We start from the raw sequence: 18,710 nt of genomic DNA, 5'->3' as shown, positions 1-18,710 counted from the left end.
GTAACATCGGGTGGTGTAGGTGTCCTGGAGGGCAGGTAGTTTGCCCCCGGTGATGCGTTGTGCAGACCTCACTACCCTCAACAGACTGAATACGTCTGTAAACACTCCAGCATGCTGGTCTGTGCATCCTCTGAGTATGAGGCTTGGGATGCCATTCTGGGCCGGCAGCCTTGCGAGGGTTAACACGCTTAAATGACTTACCCACATCAACCACGAAGAATGAGAGCACACAATCCTTGTGAGCATTGGGGGGCCCACGTCAGCAGCTCAATGTTTTCCTTGAAGCAGGCAAAGAAGGGGTTTCGCTTGTCTGGGAGCGAGGCGTCGGGATGCCCACGACGTGGCTGGTTTTCCCGTGATTGTCTGGAGTCCCTGCCATATACGTGTCGTGTCTGAGCCGCTGAATTACGTTCGAAACGTCACAGTGAGAACAACATCCTCTATGCACTTCCTGATGAACCCAGTAACTGAGTTGGTGTATACATCTATACTATTCTCAGAGGTGACCCGAACGTTTCCCAGTTTGCGTGATCAAAACATAGATTCCAATTGGTCAGAAGAATGTTGAACAGTCCTTACCACGAGAGGAGCAGAATGGAGGTGTGATCTGATTTGCCGAAGGGAGGGCGGGACAGGGCCTTGCAGCCGTCCCAGATGGGAGTGTAGCAATGTTCCAGAGTCCGTGTTGTATATCTATCTATCACAGGAGATGTGTTGATAGAGTTTCGGTAGCATTTTCCTCAGATTTATTTTTATTGAAGTCCCCAGTTACAATAAATGCGGCATCGGGATATGCGACATCCTGTTTGCACATAGTCCAGTGGAGTTCCTTGAGAGCCGTCGTGGTGTCTTCTTGGGGGGAATATACACGGCAGTGACGATGAAAATGATCTTGAGAGGTAATGCGGTTGGCATTTCACGGTGAGGTATTCCAGATCGGGAGAACAAAGGGACTTGGGTTCCTGTACGTTATCACAATTACACCATGAGTAGTTAATCATGAAACAAACCCCTCCGCCTTCCTTTTTCCCAGAGAGTTCTTTCTTACTGTCTGAGCGATGGATGGAGAACCCTGCTGGCTGAATGGACGAGGACACTATATCCGGAAAGAGCCATGATTCCCTACAACAGAGTATGTTTACAGTCCTTGATGTCACTCTGGAAGGAGATCCTTGCCCTGAGCTCGTCTACTTTATTGTCCAGGGACTAAACGTTATCGGGTAATAATTCTCTGAAGGGGTGGATGGTATGCACGCCGCATGAGTGACTTGGGTCAACTCCTTCTACTTCTTCTCCGGCGTTTTGATGCAGCCCCTCAGGATGAATAGAGCTGCCTCGGGAAGTTCAAACAAAGGATTTCTGGTGACCGCCAATCTATTATCCAAACGTTTCTTTCCTGCTGTAGGTAATAATACAAGAAATCTTCTGAGCAAATAATGTCTGAAACGACAACAAAGAATACACCCTTTAATGGTATTTTGGCAGCCATATTGGATGCCATAATGGGATTTAGAGCAGAGGATGCTGTTGGGAGGACCTACAGGAGGACGGGCTCATTGTAATGGCTGGAATGGAATCAATGGAACGGAGTCAAACGTGTGTTCCATACAGAATGTTTGTGTTTGATACCCTTCCATCGGTTTCATTCCAACCAATAGAATGAACCTGTCCTCCTATAGCTCCTCCCACCAGCCTTTTGTCAAGTCTTAGGGGCGCACCCTAACGTAATTGCAAGTGGTTGAACATATAAAATCTACAGAGAAACATTTGACTGAAAATAATCGATAGTTTTCACTGTCTCAGCCTACTTGTTTTTCTTGGAGATGATTTTTGCATGTCAAATCAAATTTTATTGGTCACATACACATGGTTAGCAGATGTTATTGGTCACATACACATGGTTAGCAGATGTTATTGGTCACATGGTTAGCAGATGTTATTGGTCACATGGTTAGCAGATGTTATTGGTCACATGGTTAGCAGATGTTATTGGTCACATACACATGGTTACCAGATGTTATTGGTCACATACACATGGTTAGCAGATGTTATTGGTCACATACACATGGTTACCAGATGTTATTGGTCACATACACATGGTTAGCAGATGTTATTGGTCACATACACATGGTTAGCAGATGTTTTTGGTCACATACACATGGTTAGCAGATGTTATTGGTCACATACACATGGTTAGCAGATGTTATTGGTCACATACACATGGTTAGCAGATGTTATTGCGAGTGTAGCAAAATGCTTGTGCTTCTAGTTCCCGACAGTGCAGCAATATCTAACAAGTAAATTAACAATTCCCCGACAACTACCTAATACACACAAATCTAAAGGGATGGAATGAGAATATGTACCGAAGATGGCCGAGCAGCATAGGCAAGATGGTATACATGGTATAAGATACAGTATATACAAATGAGATTAGTAATGCAAGATATGTAAACATGATTAAAGTGCCGTTGTTTAAAGTGACTAGTGAGTCTCTATGTTGGCAGCAGCCACTCAATGTTAGTGATGGCTGGTTAACAGTCTGATGGCCTTGAGATAGAAGCCGTTTTTCAGTCTCTCGGTCCCAGCTTTGATGCACTTGAACTGACTTCGCCTTCTGGATGATAGCGGGGTGAACAGGCAGTGGCTCTGGTGGTTGTTGTCCTTGATGATCTTTTTGGCCTTCCTGTGACATCGGGTGATGTAGATGTCCTGGAGGGCAGGTAGTTTGCCCACGGTGATGCGTTGTGCAGACCTCACTACCCTCTGGAGAGCCTTGTGGTTGAGGGCGGTGCAGTTTCCGTACCAGGCTGACAGGATGCTCTCAATTGTGCATCTGTAAAAGTTTGTCAGGGTTTTTAGGTGACAGGCTGTTGCGCCTTCTTCACCACACTGGCTATGTGGGTGGACCACTTCAGTTTGTCTATGATGTGTTCGCCGAGGAACTTTAAAACTTTCCACTCATGTTTTGAGTTTAGGGGGGTGTGTCTCTATCTATCAATTTACCAATTTTTGTAGTAAAAAAAGAAATGTCCACAACAATTCATGTATTAAATGGGAGACATTAGAGATGTGGAAAAACACGGTTGTGTTTTGATCTACCACGGCTTGGGGTAGCTCATACTAAAGCCCTTTTTTGAGTATTGGCCATGAGCCTACTATGTTGACTTATGTCATGTTTCGTATTGCCTCCTTGCAGGTTCCAGTGTGTTGTGTCCAGTCCGGCTCTGTCTCGCTGCCTGTCTCTAGACTCGTCCTACCAGACCCTGTCTCTGTCTGTCTCCCTACTAGCTGGCCTGGCCCACAGCGATGAGCTAGCTTTTAGAGTCTGCTGTCATACAGGTAACTATGGGGGCCTCCTCTGTAACTAAGGGGCGCGGCCTCGGCTGTCATACAGTTAAGGGGCCTCCTCTGCTGTCGTACAGGTAACTAAGGGGCCTCCTCTGTAACCAAGGGGCGCGGCCTCTGCTGTCGTACAGGTAACTAAGGGGCCTCCTCTGCTGTCGTACAGGTAACTAGGGGGCCTCCTCTGCTGTCGTACAGGTAACTAGGGGGCCTCCTCTGCTGTCGTACAGGTAACTAAGGGGCCTCTGCTGTCGTACAGGTAACTAAGGGGCCTCCTCTGCTGTCGTACAGGTAACTAGGGGGCCTCCTCTGCTGTCGTACAGGTAACTAGGGGGCCTCCTCTGCTGTCGTACAGGTAACTAGGGGGCCTCCTCTGCTGTCGTACAGGTAACTAGGGGGCCTCCTCTGCTGTCGTACAGGTAACTAGGGGGCCTCCTCTGCTGTCGTACAGGTAACTAGGGGCCTCCTCTGCTGTCGTACAGGTAACTAGGGGGCCTCCTCTGCTGTCGTACAGGTAACTAGGGGGCCTCCTCTGCTGTCGTACAGGTAACTAGGGGGCCTCCTCTGCTGTCGTACAGGTAACTAGGGGGCCTCTGCTGTCGTACAGGTAACTAGCGGGCCTCCTCTGCTGTCGTACAGGTAACTAGGGGGCCTCCTCTGCTGTCGTACAGGTAACTAGGGGGCCTCCTCTGCTGTCGTACAGGTAACTAGGGGGCCTCCTCTGCTGTCGTACAGGTAACTAGGGGGCCTCCTCTGCTGTCGTAGAGGTAACTAGGGGGCCTCCTCTGCTGTCGTACAGGTAACTAGGGGGCCTCCTCTGCTGTCGTACAGGTAACTAGGGGGCCTCCTCTGCTGTCGTACAGGTAACTAGGGGGCCTCCTCTGCTGTCGTACAGGTAACTAGGGGGCCTCCTCTGCTGTCGTACAGGTAACTAGGGGGCCTCCTCTGCTGTCGTACAGGTAACTAGGGGGCCTCCTCTGCTGTCGTACAGGTAACTAGGGGGCCTCCTCTGCTGTCGTACAGGTAACTAGGGGGCCTCCTCTGCTGTCGTACAGGTAACTAGGGGGCCTCCTCTGCTGTCGTACAGGTAACTAGGGGGCCTCCTCTGCTGTCGTACAGGTAACTAGGGGGCCTCCTCTGCTGTCGTACAGGTAATTAGGGGCCTCCTCTGCTGTCGTACAGGTAACTAGGGGGCCTCCTCTGCTGTCGTACAGGTAACTAGGGGCCTCCTCTGCTGTCGTACAGGTAACTAGGGGCCTCCTCTGCTGTCGTACAGGTAACTAGGGGCCTCCTCTGCTGTCGTACAGGTAACTAGGGGGCCTCCTCTGCTGTCGTACAGGTAACTAGGGGGCCTCCTCTGCTGTCGTACAGGTAACTAGGGGGCCTCCTCTGCTGTCATACAGGTAACTAAGGGGCCTCCTCTGCTGTCGTACAGGTAACTAAGGGGCCTCCTCTGCTGTCGTACAGGTAACTAAGGGGCCTCCTCTGCTGTCGTACAGGTAACTAAGGGGCCTCCTCTGCTGTCGTACAGGTAACTAAGGGGCCTCCTCTGTCATGACTGGGTCTCCTTCACATTCATTGATTAGATGACGTTATGTACTTTACCAACGTTTTCAGAGCTGGAAGAAGTGAACAATCAATTGAAGAGATGTTTTAGTACATGTGTATTTCTCTGTATGTGGTGGTGATGATATTGTCGTCCCTCCAGACTGGTGTCCGTTACTGAAGGTTTTCCAGTACATCACCTCCAGACCTGACAAGACCGTCACAGACTCTCACTGGTCACAGCTGGAGGTGGAGGTAACGTTGCTTTACCTCAGATCAGCTGTTGTTGAAAACAGAACAAAATCGCAACTACTACGCTGTCTGTTTATAAATGCTGGCTGTCTGTTTATACATGCTGTCTGTGTCTGTATATACATGCTGTCTGTCTGTCTGTTTATACATGCTGTCTGTCTGTTTATACATGCTGGCTGTCTGTTTATACATGCTGGCTGTCTGTTTATACATGCTGGCTGTCTGTCTGTATATACATGCTGTCTGTCTGTCTGTTTATACATGCTGGCTGTCTCTCTGTTTATACATGTTGTCTGTCTGTCTGTTTATACATGCTGTCTGTCTGTTTATACATGCTGTATATCTGTTTATACATGCTGTCTGTCTGTTTATGCATGCTGTCTGTCTGTTTATGGATGCTGTCTGTCTGTTTATACATGCTGTCTGTCTGTTTATACATGCTGTCTGTCTGTTTATACATGCTGTCTGTCTGTTTATACATGCTGTCTGTCTGTTTATGCATGCTGTCTGTCTGTTTATACATGCTGTATATCTGTTTATACATGCTGTCTGTCTGTTTATACATGTTGTCTGTCTGTCTGTTTATACATGCTGTCTGTCTGTTTATACATGCTGTCTGTCTGTTTATACATGCTGTCTGTCTGTTTATACATGCTGGCTGTCTGTTTATGCATGCTGGCTGTCTGTTTATGCATGCTGTCTGTCTGTTTATGCATGCTGTCTGTCTGTTTATACATGCTGTCTGTCTGTTTATGCATGCTGTCTGTCTGTTTATGCATGCTGTCTGTCTGTTTATACATGCTGTCTGTCTGTTTATACATGCTGGCTGTCTGTTTATGCATGCTGTCTGTCTGTTTATCCATGCTGTCTGTCTGTTTATGCATGCTGTCTGTCTGTCTGTTTATACATGCTGTCTGTCTGTTTATACATGCTGTCTGTCTGTCTGTTTACGCATGCTGTCTGTCTGTTTACACATGCTGTCTGTCTGTTTATACATACATGTTGTCTGTCTGTCTGTTTATACATGCTGTATATCTGTTTATGGATGCTGTCTGTCTGTTTATACATGCTGTCTGTCTGTTTATACATGCTGTCTGTCTGTTTATACATGCTGGCTGTCTGTTTATACATGCTGTCTGTCTGTTTATACATGCTGTCTGTCTGTTTATACATGCTGTCTGTCTGTTTATACATGCTGTCTGTCTGTTTATACATGCTGTCTGTCTGTTTATGCATGCTGTCTGTCTGTTTATGCATGCTGTCTGTCTGTTTATACATGCTGTCTGTCTGTTTATACATGCTGTCTGTCTGTTTATACATGCTGGCTGTCTGTTTATGCATGCTGTCTGTCTGTTTATACATGCTGTCTGTCTGTTCTCTATGGGCAGGTGGTGCGTTTCCTGACCAGTCTGTTCAATAGGAAGGCTTCCGCGTGGAGTGTTGAGTCGTCCTGTCAGTGCCACAGTGAGGTAAGAAGCAGAGCTGTTTGTCAGCGGTATAGAAATAGAATGAAAAGCTCGGGGTGTTGGAACCTCTCACCATAATGACCTGAATGGGGACACCGTTGGAACCTCTCACCGTAATGACCTGAATGGGGACGCCATTGGAACCTCTCACCGTAATGACCTGAATGGGGACGCCGTTGGAACCTCACTATAATGACCTGAATGGGGACGCCGTTGGAACCTCACTATAATGACCTGAATGGGGACGCCGTTGGAACCTCTCACCGTAATGACCTGAATGGGGACACCATTGGAACCTCTCACCGTAATGACCTGAATGGGGACGCCGTTGGAACCTCACTATAATGACCTGAATGGGGACGCCATTGGAACCTCTCACCGTAATGACCTGAATGGGGACGCCGTTGGAACCTCACTATAATGACCTGATAATGACCTGAATGGGGACGCCATTGGAACCTCTCACCGTAATGACCTGAATGGGGACGCCGTTGGAACCTCTCACTATAATGACCTGAATGGGGACGCCGTTGGAACCTCACTATAATGACCTGAATGGGGACGCCGTTGGAACCTCTCACCGTAATGACCTGAATGGGGACGCCGTTGGAACCTCTCACCGTAATGACCTGAATGGGGACGCCGTTGGAACCTCTCACCGTAATGACCCGAATGGGGACGCCATTGGAACCTCTCACCGTAATGACCTGAATGGGGACGCCGTTGGAACCTCTCACCGTAATGACCCGAATGGGGACGCCATTGGAACCTCTCACCGTAATGACCTGAATGGGGACGCCGTTGGAACCTCACTATAATGACCTGAATGGGGACGCCATTGGAACCTCTCACCGTAATGACCTGAATGGGGACGCCATTGGAACCTCACTATAATGACCTGAATGGGGACGCCGTTGGAACCTCACTATAATGACCCGAATGGGGACGCCATTGGAACCTCACTATAATGACCCGAATGGGGACGCCGTTGGAACCTCTCACCGTAATGACCCGAATGGGGACGCCATTGGAACCTCTCACCGTAATGACCTGAATGGGGACGCCGTTGGAACCTCACTATAATGACCTGATAATGACCTGAATGGGGACGGCATTGGAACCTCTCACCGTAATGACCTGAATGGGGACGCCGTTGGAACCTTTCACCGTAATGACCCGAATGGGGACGCCGTTGGAACCTCACTATAATGACCTGAATGGGGACGCCGTTGGAACACTCTCACCGTAATGACCCGAATGGGGACGCCGTTGGAACCTCTCACCGTAATGACCTGAATGGGGACGCCGTTGGAACCTCTCACCGTAATGACCTGAATGGGGACGCCGTTGGAACCTCTCACCGTAATGACCTGAATGGGGACGCCGTTGGAACCTCTCACCGTAATGACCTGAATGGGGACGCCGTTGGAACCTCTCACCGTAATGACCCGAATGGGGACGCCGTTGGAACCTCACTATAATGACCTGAATGGGGACGCCGTTGGAACCTCACTATAATGACCCGAATGGGGACGCCGTTGGAACCTCACTATAATGACCCGAATGGGGACGCCGTTGGAACCTCACTATAATGACCTGAATGGGGACGCCGTTGGAACCTCATTATAATGACCAGAATGGGGACGCCGTTGGAACCTCACTATAATGACCCGAATGGGGACGCCGTTGGAACCTCACTATAATGACCTGAATGGGGACGCCGTTGGAACCTCTCACCGTAATGACCTGAATGGGGACGCCATTGGAACCTCTCACCGTAATGACCCGAATGGGGACGCCGTTGGAACCTCACTATAATGACCTGAATGGGGACGCCGTTGGAACCTCTCACTGTAATGACCTGAATGGGGACACCGTTGGAACCTCTCACCGTAATGACCTGAATGGGGACGCCGTTGGAACCTCTCACCGTAATGACCTGAATGGGGACGCCGTTGGAACCTCACTATAATGACCCGAATGGGGACGCCGTTGGAACCTCACTATAATGACCCGAATGGGGACGCCATTGGAACCTCTCACCGTAATGACCTGAATGGGGACGCCGTTGGAACCTCTCACCGTAATGACCTGAATGGGGACGCCATTGGAACCTCTCACCGTAATGACCCGAATGGGGACGCCGTTGGAACCTCACTATAATGACCTGAATGGGGACGCCGTTGGAACCTCTCACTATAATGACCTGAATGGGGACGCCGTTGGAACCTCTCACCGTAATGACCTGAATGGGGACGCCGTTGGAACCTCTCACCGTAATGACCTGAATGGGGACACCATTTAATTCATTCTAATTCCTTAGTCAGAGCTTTGGAGAGTTGGTCAACCAAAGTGCCTTTTGGTGTCTGTCCATGGAAATTCTTATCTGTTGACATGGACGGCAGGGTAGCCTAGTGGTTAGAGTGTAGAGGAGGCAGGGTAGCCTAGTGGTTAGAGTGTAGAGGTGGCAGGGTAGCCTAGTGGTTAGAGTGTAGAGGCGGCAGGGTAGCCTAGTGGTTAGAGTGTAGAGGCGGCAGGGTAGCCTAGTGGTTAGAGTGTAGAGGCGGCAGGGTAGCCTAGTGGTTAGAGTGTAGAGGCGGCAGGGTAGCCTAGTGGTTAGAGTGTAGAGGCGGCAGGGTAGCCTAGTGGTTAGAGTGTAGACGGCAGGGTAGCCTAGTGGTTAGAGTGTAGAGGAGGCAGGGTAGCCTAGTGGTTAGAGTGTAGAGGTGGCAGGGTAGCCTAGTGGTTAGAGTGTAGAGGCGGCAGGGTAGCCTAGTGGTTAGAGTGTAGAGGTGGCAGGGTAGCCTATTGGTTAGAGTGTAGAGGCGGCAGGGTAGCCTAGTGGTTAGAGTGTAGAGGCGGCAGGGTAGCCTAGTGGTTAGAGTGTAGAGGAGGCAGGGTAGCCTAGTGGTTAGAGTGTAGAGGCGGCAGGGTAGCCTATTGGTTAGAGTGTAGAGGCGGCAGGGTAGCCTAGTGGTTAGAGTGTAGAGGCGGCAGGGTAGCCTAGTGGTTAGAGTGTAGAGGCGGCAGGGTAGCCTAGTGGTTAGAGTGTAGAGGCGGCAGGGTAGCCTAGTGGTTAGAGTGTAGAGGCGGCAGGGTAGCCTAGTGGTTAGAGTGTAGAGGCGGCAGGGTAGCCTAGTGGTTAGAGTGTAGAGGCGGCAGGGTAGCCTAGTGGTTAGAGTGTAGAGGCGGCAGGGTAGCCTAGTGGTTAGAGTGTAGAGGCGGCAGGGTAGCCTAGTGGTTAGAGTGTAGAGGCGGCAGGGTAGCCTAGTGGTTAGAGTGTAGAGGCGGCAGGGTAGCCTAGTGGTTAGAGTGTAGAGGAGGCAGGGTAGCCTAGTGGTTAGAGTGTAGAGGCGGCAGGGTAGCCTAGTGGTTAGAGTGTAGAGGAGGCAGGGTAGCCTAGTGGTTAGAGTGTAGAGGTGGCAGGGTAGCCTAGTGGTTAGAGTGTAGAGGAGGCAGGGTAGCCTAGTGGTTAGAGTGTAGAGGCGGCAGGGTAGCCTAGTGGTTAGAGTGTAGAGGCGGCAGGGTAGCCTAGTGGTTAGAGTGTAGAGGCGGCAGGGTAGCCTAGTGGTTAGAGTGTAGAGGCGGCAGGGTAGCCTAGTGGTTAGAGTGTAGAGGCGGCAGGGTAGCCTAGTGGTTAGAGTGTAGAGGTGGCAGGGTAGCCTAGTGGTTAGAGTGTAGAGGTGGCAGGGTAGCCTAGTGGTTAGAGTGTAGAGGCGGCAGGGTAGCCTAGTGGTTAGAGTGTAGAGGCGGCAGGGTAGCCTAGTGGTTAGAGCGGTGGACTAGTAACCGGAAGGTTGCAAGTTCAAACCTCCGAGCTGACAAGGTACAAATCTGTCGTTCTGCCCCTGAACAGGCAGTTAACCCCACTGTTCCTAGGCCGTCATTGAAAATAAGAATTTGTTCTTAACTGACTTGCCTGGTTAAATAAAGGTAAAATTTTAAAAATTGACATTTTTCTTTTCAGTGTCTTAAGAGTAGGAACCCTGATTATTCATAAACATCTCCTGACGGTGGTTGTCTGCCTGTCTCTGTGCGCAGGTAGTGAAGACCACAGTGGTGCTACTCCACAGGCAGTGGCTGGACCTCCGGGGCCGAGTGGAGGGGAGCCCTGGGGGCGAGGCAACGATCCAAAGCCCAGCGTGGTGCTCCTCTCCTGGGGTTGATCTGCTTAGGGAGGCTCTGATGCTGCTCCACTGGCTCTTCCTCAACAACAGTAGCTTCTCAGAGCACTGCCTTCCTGTCCTCCACATGTATGACCAGATGATTCCTGCTATTAGAGACACCTTCAGGAGGATCCCCCACCTCTCAGAGAGTGAAGGTAGGTAGTGAGCAAACTATGTCCCACGGGCCACATCCACCCTACAAATCTTTTTTTTTTTTAAATAGGTTTTTGTAAAGTAAAATATACGCTGGATAAAAATATAAACGCAAAATGGAAAGTGTTGGTCTCATGAGCTGAAGAATAAAAAAAGATCCCAGGGATTTTCCATACGAACAAAAATTCTGTGCACAAATTAGTGAGCATTTATCCTTTGCCAAGATAATCCATCCACCTGACAGGTGTGGCATATCATGAAGCTGCTTAAACAGCATGATCAAAGATGGCGCCGACAGACAGACAGCAGCTCTGATTCTAGATCCCAAAGCAACTTTACAGTATTTTGTTTTTTTGTGTGTTATTTCTTACATCACATCAAATTTTATTGGTCACATACACATGGTTAGCAGATGTTATTGGTCACATGGTTAGCAGATGTTAATGGTCACATACACATGGTTAGCAGATGTTATTGGTCACATGGTTAGCAGATGTTATTGGTCACATACACATGGTTAGCAGATGTTAATGGTCACATACACATGGTTAGCAGATGTTATTGGTCACACGGTTAGCAGATGTTATTGGTCACATACACATGGTAGGCAGATGTTATTGGTCACATACACATGGTAGGCAGATGTTATTGGTCACATGGTTAGCAGATGTTATTGGTCACATACACATGGTTAGCAGATGTCAATGGTCACATACACATGGTTAGCAGATGTTATTGGTCACATGGTTAGCAGATGTTATTGGTCACATGGTTAGCAGATGTTATTGGTCACATACACATGGTTAGCAGATGTTATTGGTCACATGGTTAGCAGATGTTATTGGTCACATACACATGGTTAGCAGATGTCAATGGTCACATACACATGGTTAGCAGATGTTATTGGTCACATACACATGGTTAGCAGATGTTATTGGTCACATACACATGGTTAGCAGATGTTATTGGTCACATACACATGGTTAGCAGATGTTATTGGTCACATACACATGGTTAGCAGATGTTATTGGTCACATACACATGGTTAGCAGATGTTATTGGTCACATACACAGCAGATGTTATTGGTCACATGGTTAGCAGATGTTATTGGTCACATACACATGGTTAGCAGATGTTATTGGTCACATGGTTAGCAGATGTTATTGGTCACATGCACATGGTTAGCAGATGTTATTGGTCACATGGTTAGCAGATGTTATTGGTCACATGCACATGGTTAGCAGATGTTATTGGTCACATGGTTAGCAGATGTTATTGGTCACATGGTTAGCAGATGTTATTGGTCACATGGTTAGCAGATGTTAATGGTCACATACACAGGGTTAGCAGATGTTATTGGTCACATGGTTAGCAGATGTTATTGGTCACATGGTTAGCAGATGTTATTGGTCACATGGTTAGCAGATGTTAATGGTCACATACACAGGGTTAGCAGATGTTATTGGTCACATGGTTAGCAGATGTTATTGGTCACATACACATGGTTAGCAGATGTTATTGGTCACATACACATGGTTAGCAGATGTTATTGGTCACATACACATGGTTAGCAGATGTTATTGGTCACATACACATGGTTAGCAGATGTTAATGGTCACATGGTTAGCAGATGTTATTGGTCACATGGTTAGCAGATGTTATTGGTCACATGGTTAGCAGATGTTATTGGTCACATACACATGGTTAGCAGATGTTATTGGTCACATACACATGGTTAGCAGATGTTATTGGTCACATACACATGGTTAGCAGATGTTATTGGTCACATACACATGGTTAGCAGATGTTATTGGTCACATGGTTAGCAGATGTTAATGGTCACATACACATGGTTACCAGATGTTATTGGTCACATACACATGGTTAGCAGATGTTAATGGTCACATACACATGGTTACCAGATGTTATTGGTCACATACACATGGTTAGCTGATGTTAATGGTCACATACACATGGTTAGCTGATGTTAATGGTCACATACACATGGTTACCAGATGTTATTGGTCACATACACATGGTTAGCAGATGTTATTGGTCACATACACATGGTTAGCTGATGTTATTGGTCACATACACATGGTTAGCTGATGTTAATGGTCACATACACATGGTTAGCAGATGTTATTGGTCACATACCCATGGTTAGCAGATGTTATTGGTCACATACACACGGTTAGCAGATGTTATTGGTCACATACACATGGTTACCAGATGTTAATGGTCACATACACATGGTTAGCTGATGTTAATGGTCACATACACATGGTTAGCAGATGTTATTGGTCACATACACACGGTTAGCAGATGTTATTGGTCACACACACATGGTTAGCAGATGTTATTGGTCACACACACATGGTTAGCAGATGTTATTGGTCACATGGTTAGCAGATGTTATTGGTCACATGGTTAGCAGATGTTATCGGTCACATACACATGGTTAGCAGATGTTATTGGTCACATACACATGGTTAGCAGATGTTATTGGTCACATACACATGGTTAGCAGATGTTAATGGTCACATACACATGGTTAGCAGATGTTAATGGTCACATACACATGGTTAGCAGATGTTAATGGTCACATACACATGGTTAGCAGATGTTATTGGTCACATACACATGGTTAGCAGATGTTATTGGTCACATGGTTAGCAGATGTTATTGGTCACATGGTTAGCAGATGTTATTGGTCACATGGTTAGCAGATGTTATTGGTCACATACACATGGTTAGCAGATGTTATTGGTCACATACACATGGTTAATAGATGTTATTGGTCACATACACATGGTTAGCAGATGTTAATGGTCACATACACATGGTTAGCAGATGTTATTGCGAGTGTAGCAAAATGCTTGTGCTTCTAGTTCCCGGCAGTGCAGTAATATCTAACAAGTAATCTAACAAATCCCCAACAACTACCTAATACACACAATGTAAGGGGATGGAATAAGAATATGTACATATATGGATGTGTGATGGGCAAGATGCAGTAGATGGTATAGAACAGTATATACACATGAGATGAGTAATGTAGGATATGTAAACAAGATGCAGTATATACACATGAGATGAGTAATGCATAGACTAAGATACTGTAGAATAGAATAGAATACAGTATATACATATGAGATGAGTAATGCATAGACTAAGATACTGTAGAATAGAATAGAATACAGTATATACATATGAGATGAGTAATGTAGGATATGTAAACATGATTAAAGTGGCGTTATTTATAGTGACTGGTGATACCTATATTAAATCCATTTATTAAAGTGGCCAGTGATTTGAGTCTGTATGTTGGCAGCAGCCTCTCTGTGTTAGTGGTGGCTGTTTAACAGTGATGGCCTTGAGATAGAAGCTGTTTTTCAGTCTCTCTGTGTTAGTGGCGGCTGTTTAACAGTGATGGCCTTGAGATAGAAGCTGTTGTTCAGTCTCTCTGTGTTAGTGGTGGCTGTTTAACAGTGATGGCCCTGAGATAGAAGCTGTTGTTCAGTCTCTCTGTGTTAGTGGTGGCTGTTTAACAGTCTGATGGCCTTGAGATAGAAGCTGTTTTTCAGTCTCTCTGTGTTAGTGGTGGCTGTTTAACAGTCTGATGGCCTTGAGATAGAAGCTGTTTTTCAGTCTCTCTGTGTTAGTGGTGGCTGTTTAACAGTCTGATGACATTGAGATAGAAGCTGTTGTTCAGTCTCTCGGTCCCAGCTTTGATGCACCTGTACTGAACCTCGCCTTCTAGATGATAGCGGGGTGAACAGGCAGTGGCTCGGGTGGTTGATGTCCTTGATGATCTTTATGGCCTTTACAGCTTCTATCTCAAGGCCATCAGATTGTTAAATAGCCACCACTAGCCGACCTTCACCCAGTTACTCAACCCTGCACCTTAGTCTGCTGCCCCATATACATAAACATGGAATCACTTTAATACCAATGTTTCCATACTGCTTTACTCATTTTATATGTATTTACTGTGTTTTAGTCAATGCCACTCTGACATTGCTCATCCTAATATTTTTCTATTTCTTAATTACATTTGACTTTTAGATTTGTCTGTATTCTTGACAATTGTTTGATACTAATGCACTGTTGGAGTCTTTGGCTACACCGCAATAACATCTGCTAAATACGTGTATGTGAGCAATCAAATTTGATTTGACACAGGTGCACCTTGTGCTGGGGACAATAAAAGGCCACTCTAGAATTTGCCGTTTTCTCACACAACACAATGCCACAGAGGGTCTCGAGTGTTGAGGGAGCGTGCAATTAGCATGCTGACTGCGGAGATGTCTACGAGTGTCAAATAATGAAATGTTCATTTCTCTACCATAAGCCGCCTCCAACGTTTTAGAGAATTTTGCAGTACGTCCAACCGGCCGCACAAACACATGTATGGGCGAGCGGTTTTCTGGTGTAAACGTTGTGAACAGAGTGCTCCATGGTTATGGTATGGGAAGGCATAAGCTACGGACAACGAACAGAATTGCTTTTTATCAATGGCAATTTGAATGTGCAGAGATACGGTGACCAGATCCCGAGGCCCATTGTCGTGCCATTCATCCGCCACCATCACCTCACGTTTCAGCGTGATGATGCACGGCCCCATGTCGTAAGGATCTGTCCACAATCCCTGGAAGCTGAAAATGTCCCAGTTCTTCCATGGCCTGTATACTCACCAGACATGTCACCCATTGAGCATGTTTGGGATGCTCTGGAATGACGTGTACGACAGCGTGTTCCAGTTTCCGCCAATATCCAGTAACTTTGCCACAGCCATTTATAGAGGAGTGGGACACCATTCCACAGGCCACAATCAGCAGCCTGATCAACTCTATGTGAAGGAGATGTGTTGTGCTGCATGAGACAAATGGTGGTCACACCAGATACTGACTGGTGTTCTGATCACACCAGATACTGACTGGTGTTCTGATCACATCAGATACTGACTGGTGTTCTGATCACACCAGATACTGACTGGTGTTCTGATCACACCAGATACTGACTGGTGTTCTGATCCACACCAGATACTGACTGGTGTTCTGATCCACACCAGATACTGACTGGTGTTCTGATCCACATCAGATACTGACTGGTGTTCTGATCCATACCAGATACTGACTGGTTCTGATCCACGCCCCTACCTTTTTGTTGAAGGTATCTGTGACCAACAGATTCATATCTGTATTCCCAGTCATGTGAAATCCATAGATTAGGGCCTAATGGCTTTATTTAAATTGACTGATTTCCTCATATGATCTGTAACTCTTTGAAATTGTTGCGTTTATTTTTGTTCAGTAATTATTTAGTTTTTAAACACTCCAGCCCCCCGTCATAGAGGGTGGATACTGCACATGTACCCGGCCAGTTATACATTCAATATCTCCTCTTTCCTTGCAATGATCCTTTTATGTGTTTTCTGTTTTGTTAGAATTGGCTTTGGATGAGATTTGTCGTCCTGAGTCTGAGGATACTGAAGATATGGACACTGGCTCCTGACCGGTTGTTCTGCACCGGACTAGTGTTCAGTTGCCTCTAGACGCTGATCTTGGGTCAGTTTTTGCAACCCCCTCCACTAATGGTTAAGGTTAGGAGGGGGAAGATAACTGAATTGACCCCAGCCCTGCTATGTACAGCGTCCCAACTTCCCTATATAATGCGCTACAGTAGTGCCAAGAAAAGGGCCCCAATTGGGACGCAGGTAAATATCTTGTTGGTTTTTCTGACGAATGCCTGACTGTTCTTGATATTGAAATTTGAAAATATTCTGTGATTACTGTACTGAGCTCTTTTGTGCGTGTTTATCCATTAAATAACATCAATGTTGCAAACGACAATTGTAATTTGTACTCAAGTGTGTCATTTGTTACGATTGACAATGTAAGGTTCTTGACATAAAGTGTCTGTTCCATATGTATCACAAGGAAAATACTGGAGGCACCAACAGATCTGGGGATCAGGCTAAATAATGATACAAGAGTTGAAAAAAAAAAAACATTTATTTATCATTGTAGCAAAAAAGTGGCATTTTATTCCTGATAACATTTTAAAAACTACAGCATGTCATTTACTCAGTTCGAACAAGCAGCTCGCTAAAGCAGATATGGCTGACGAAGGTGCTCACAACCTGAAGTCACATGAACAACAGACGAAGGCTGGTATCCTGTCACAACATGAGTCATAATACCCATCTGAGTCACGCCAGGGTAAACACTAAGTGTTTCCAAATTCGCCTATGGGGAGGGGGGAACGATTGGAACCATTTCCCTGTTTTGACAGCTAGGTTTTATGGGTATTATGACACATCCACTGTGGGGGCTCTCAAACTCAACTCTGGACCTCAAAGCCTGTTCCACTGTGTTTTCATTGTTCCCCTCTAAAATCAGGGACTGCTTTTTAGACCTGGGGACACCAGGTGGGTCCGATTCTTAATGATCAGGTAGAACAGAAAGGTAGAACAGAAAGCCAGCAGTCTCCGTCCCTCGTAGGGTCAGAGTTGAAAACCCCTGACACAGGATAGAAACACGTGTGACGCGGACAAAACAACCCCCGGGCAACAAGTTCTAACGACGAGGGTAAAAAATAAAGAGTGCAACAGCATACTGCACGCAGACAGAAATACAACCAATAGCAGCCGACATGATTCTTCACTCCAAACATGTCAACCACATGCATGTTCTACACAGTATATTTCTACACTGACCTTTCCAGACCCCCCCGACTTCACAGATACCGTGTGGAAGACCAGGGCTGGCTCCCAAAATAGTGCACTGCCCTTTGACCACAGGAACTCAAAAGTAGTGCACTTATATAGGGAATAGGGATCCATTAGGGATGCAGACAGGAACATTGTCAACAGAGGAGAGGTCAATCAGATTTTTTTTTAAAAAACATTTTAAAAAGCATTACATTTCATTTAAAGGCTGGTAAGCGCTTCATTCAGCTTGGTTCACCTGCAAGGCTTGGTACAGAATGATTTCACAGCATATTGTGGAGGTTTAACAGTCCAAAATGGCACCCTATTCCCTACATAGGGCACTACTTTTGAGTTCATTGGGCTCTGGACAAAAGCAGTGCCCTACATAGGGACAGAGACATTTTAAAGCGGTGTCTGAAAACCACATACACTGATGGTTTTATTTAAAAATATATATATAATTTGGTTGGACAAAGAATTTATGGTAAAAAAAAAAAAGTTTAAAAGGCACAACTGTTTCTGTACGAGACAGGACGTCCGTTTCACCACTAAACTAGATTTAGGTATATTTCATAATTGTGTGAATGAGGATTCAGACATTTTGATTCTACTTTACGTCATTCAACTACAGTGCAAAATGTTTTAAATGTTTTAAACCACAGTTTGAGTTGCACAATGAAGACCGAGGCAACAGCAATACATGAAGATTCCCTTTAAGACTGTAATAATAATATACCTGGCCCTAACTAGGTATAGGACTCATCCCAAACAGCACCCTATTCCCTATGTAGTGCACTACGTTTGACCAGGATAGTGCACTACGTTTGACCAGGATAGTGCACTACGTTTGACCAGGATAGTGCTGTTTGGGATGCAAGCCAGTTCAGTTCTCTCCCAGGTGAGCTCTAGAAGCTCAGTGAATGGGACATGTTTGGGGTGGTGGGGAACGGGAGGGAGACCTGTGGGTGATGGAGAGAACTGCTTCAGACAAGTGGGTGGATGGAGAATGGGAGGGAGGGAGACCTGTGGGTGATGGAGAATGGGAGGGGGGGAGACCTGTGGGTGGA

The 18,710-nt window shown here is 46.5% G+C and overlaps 2 protein-coding genes across 18 annotated transcripts in view; one reads left to right on the top strand and one right to left on the bottom strand.

Moving 5' to 3' along the window:
• atrip (ATR interacting protein) overlaps window positions 1–16,517 on the top strand; it is a 95,415-nt gene extending 78,898 nt beyond the window's left edge. The window contains exons 10-14 of the mRNA XM_065004541.1: window positions 3,200–3,342; window positions 5,054–5,145; window positions 6,531–6,611; window positions 10,650–10,929; window positions 16,378–16,517. Of these exons, the coding sequence (XP_064860613.1) occupies window positions 3,200–3,342; window positions 5,054–5,145; window positions 6,531–6,611; window positions 10,650–10,929; window positions 16,378–16,445 (664 nt within the window). The 3' untranslated portion in view covers window positions 16,446–16,517. The remainder of the gene's footprint in view (window positions 1–3,199; window positions 3,343–5,053; window positions 5,146–6,530; window positions 6,612–10,649; window positions 10,930–16,377) is intronic.
• Window positions 16,518–16,926: 409 nt separating this feature from the next.
• The window catches only part of shisa10.1 (shisa family member 10, tandem duplicate 1), a 60,775-nt gene continuing 58,991 nt past the window's right edge, over window positions 16,927–18,710 (bottom strand). For 11 of the 17 annotated variants that reach the window (XM_065004558.1, XM_065004542.1, XM_065004543.1 and 8 more), the window contains one exon: window positions 16,927–18,699. The gene's annotated coding sequence lies outside the window, so the exon portion shown is untranslated. The remainder of the gene's footprint in view (window positions 18,700–18,710) is intronic. The other 6 variants (XM_065004544.1, XM_065004552.1, XM_065004548.1 and 3 more) reach the window with 1 other exon arrangement.

Source organism: Oncorhynchus nerka, linkage group LG2 (assembly GCF_034236695.1).
Source record: "Oncorhynchus nerka isolate Pitt River linkage group LG2, Oner_Uvic_2.0, whole genome shotgun sequence".
NCBI classification, from domain to species: Eukaryota; Metazoa; Chordata; class Actinopteri; order Salmoniformes; family Salmonidae; genus Oncorhynchus; species Oncorhynchus nerka.
Note: the sequence above shows the minus strand (reverse complement) of the source record. Positions and strands in the feature narration are given on the sequence as shown.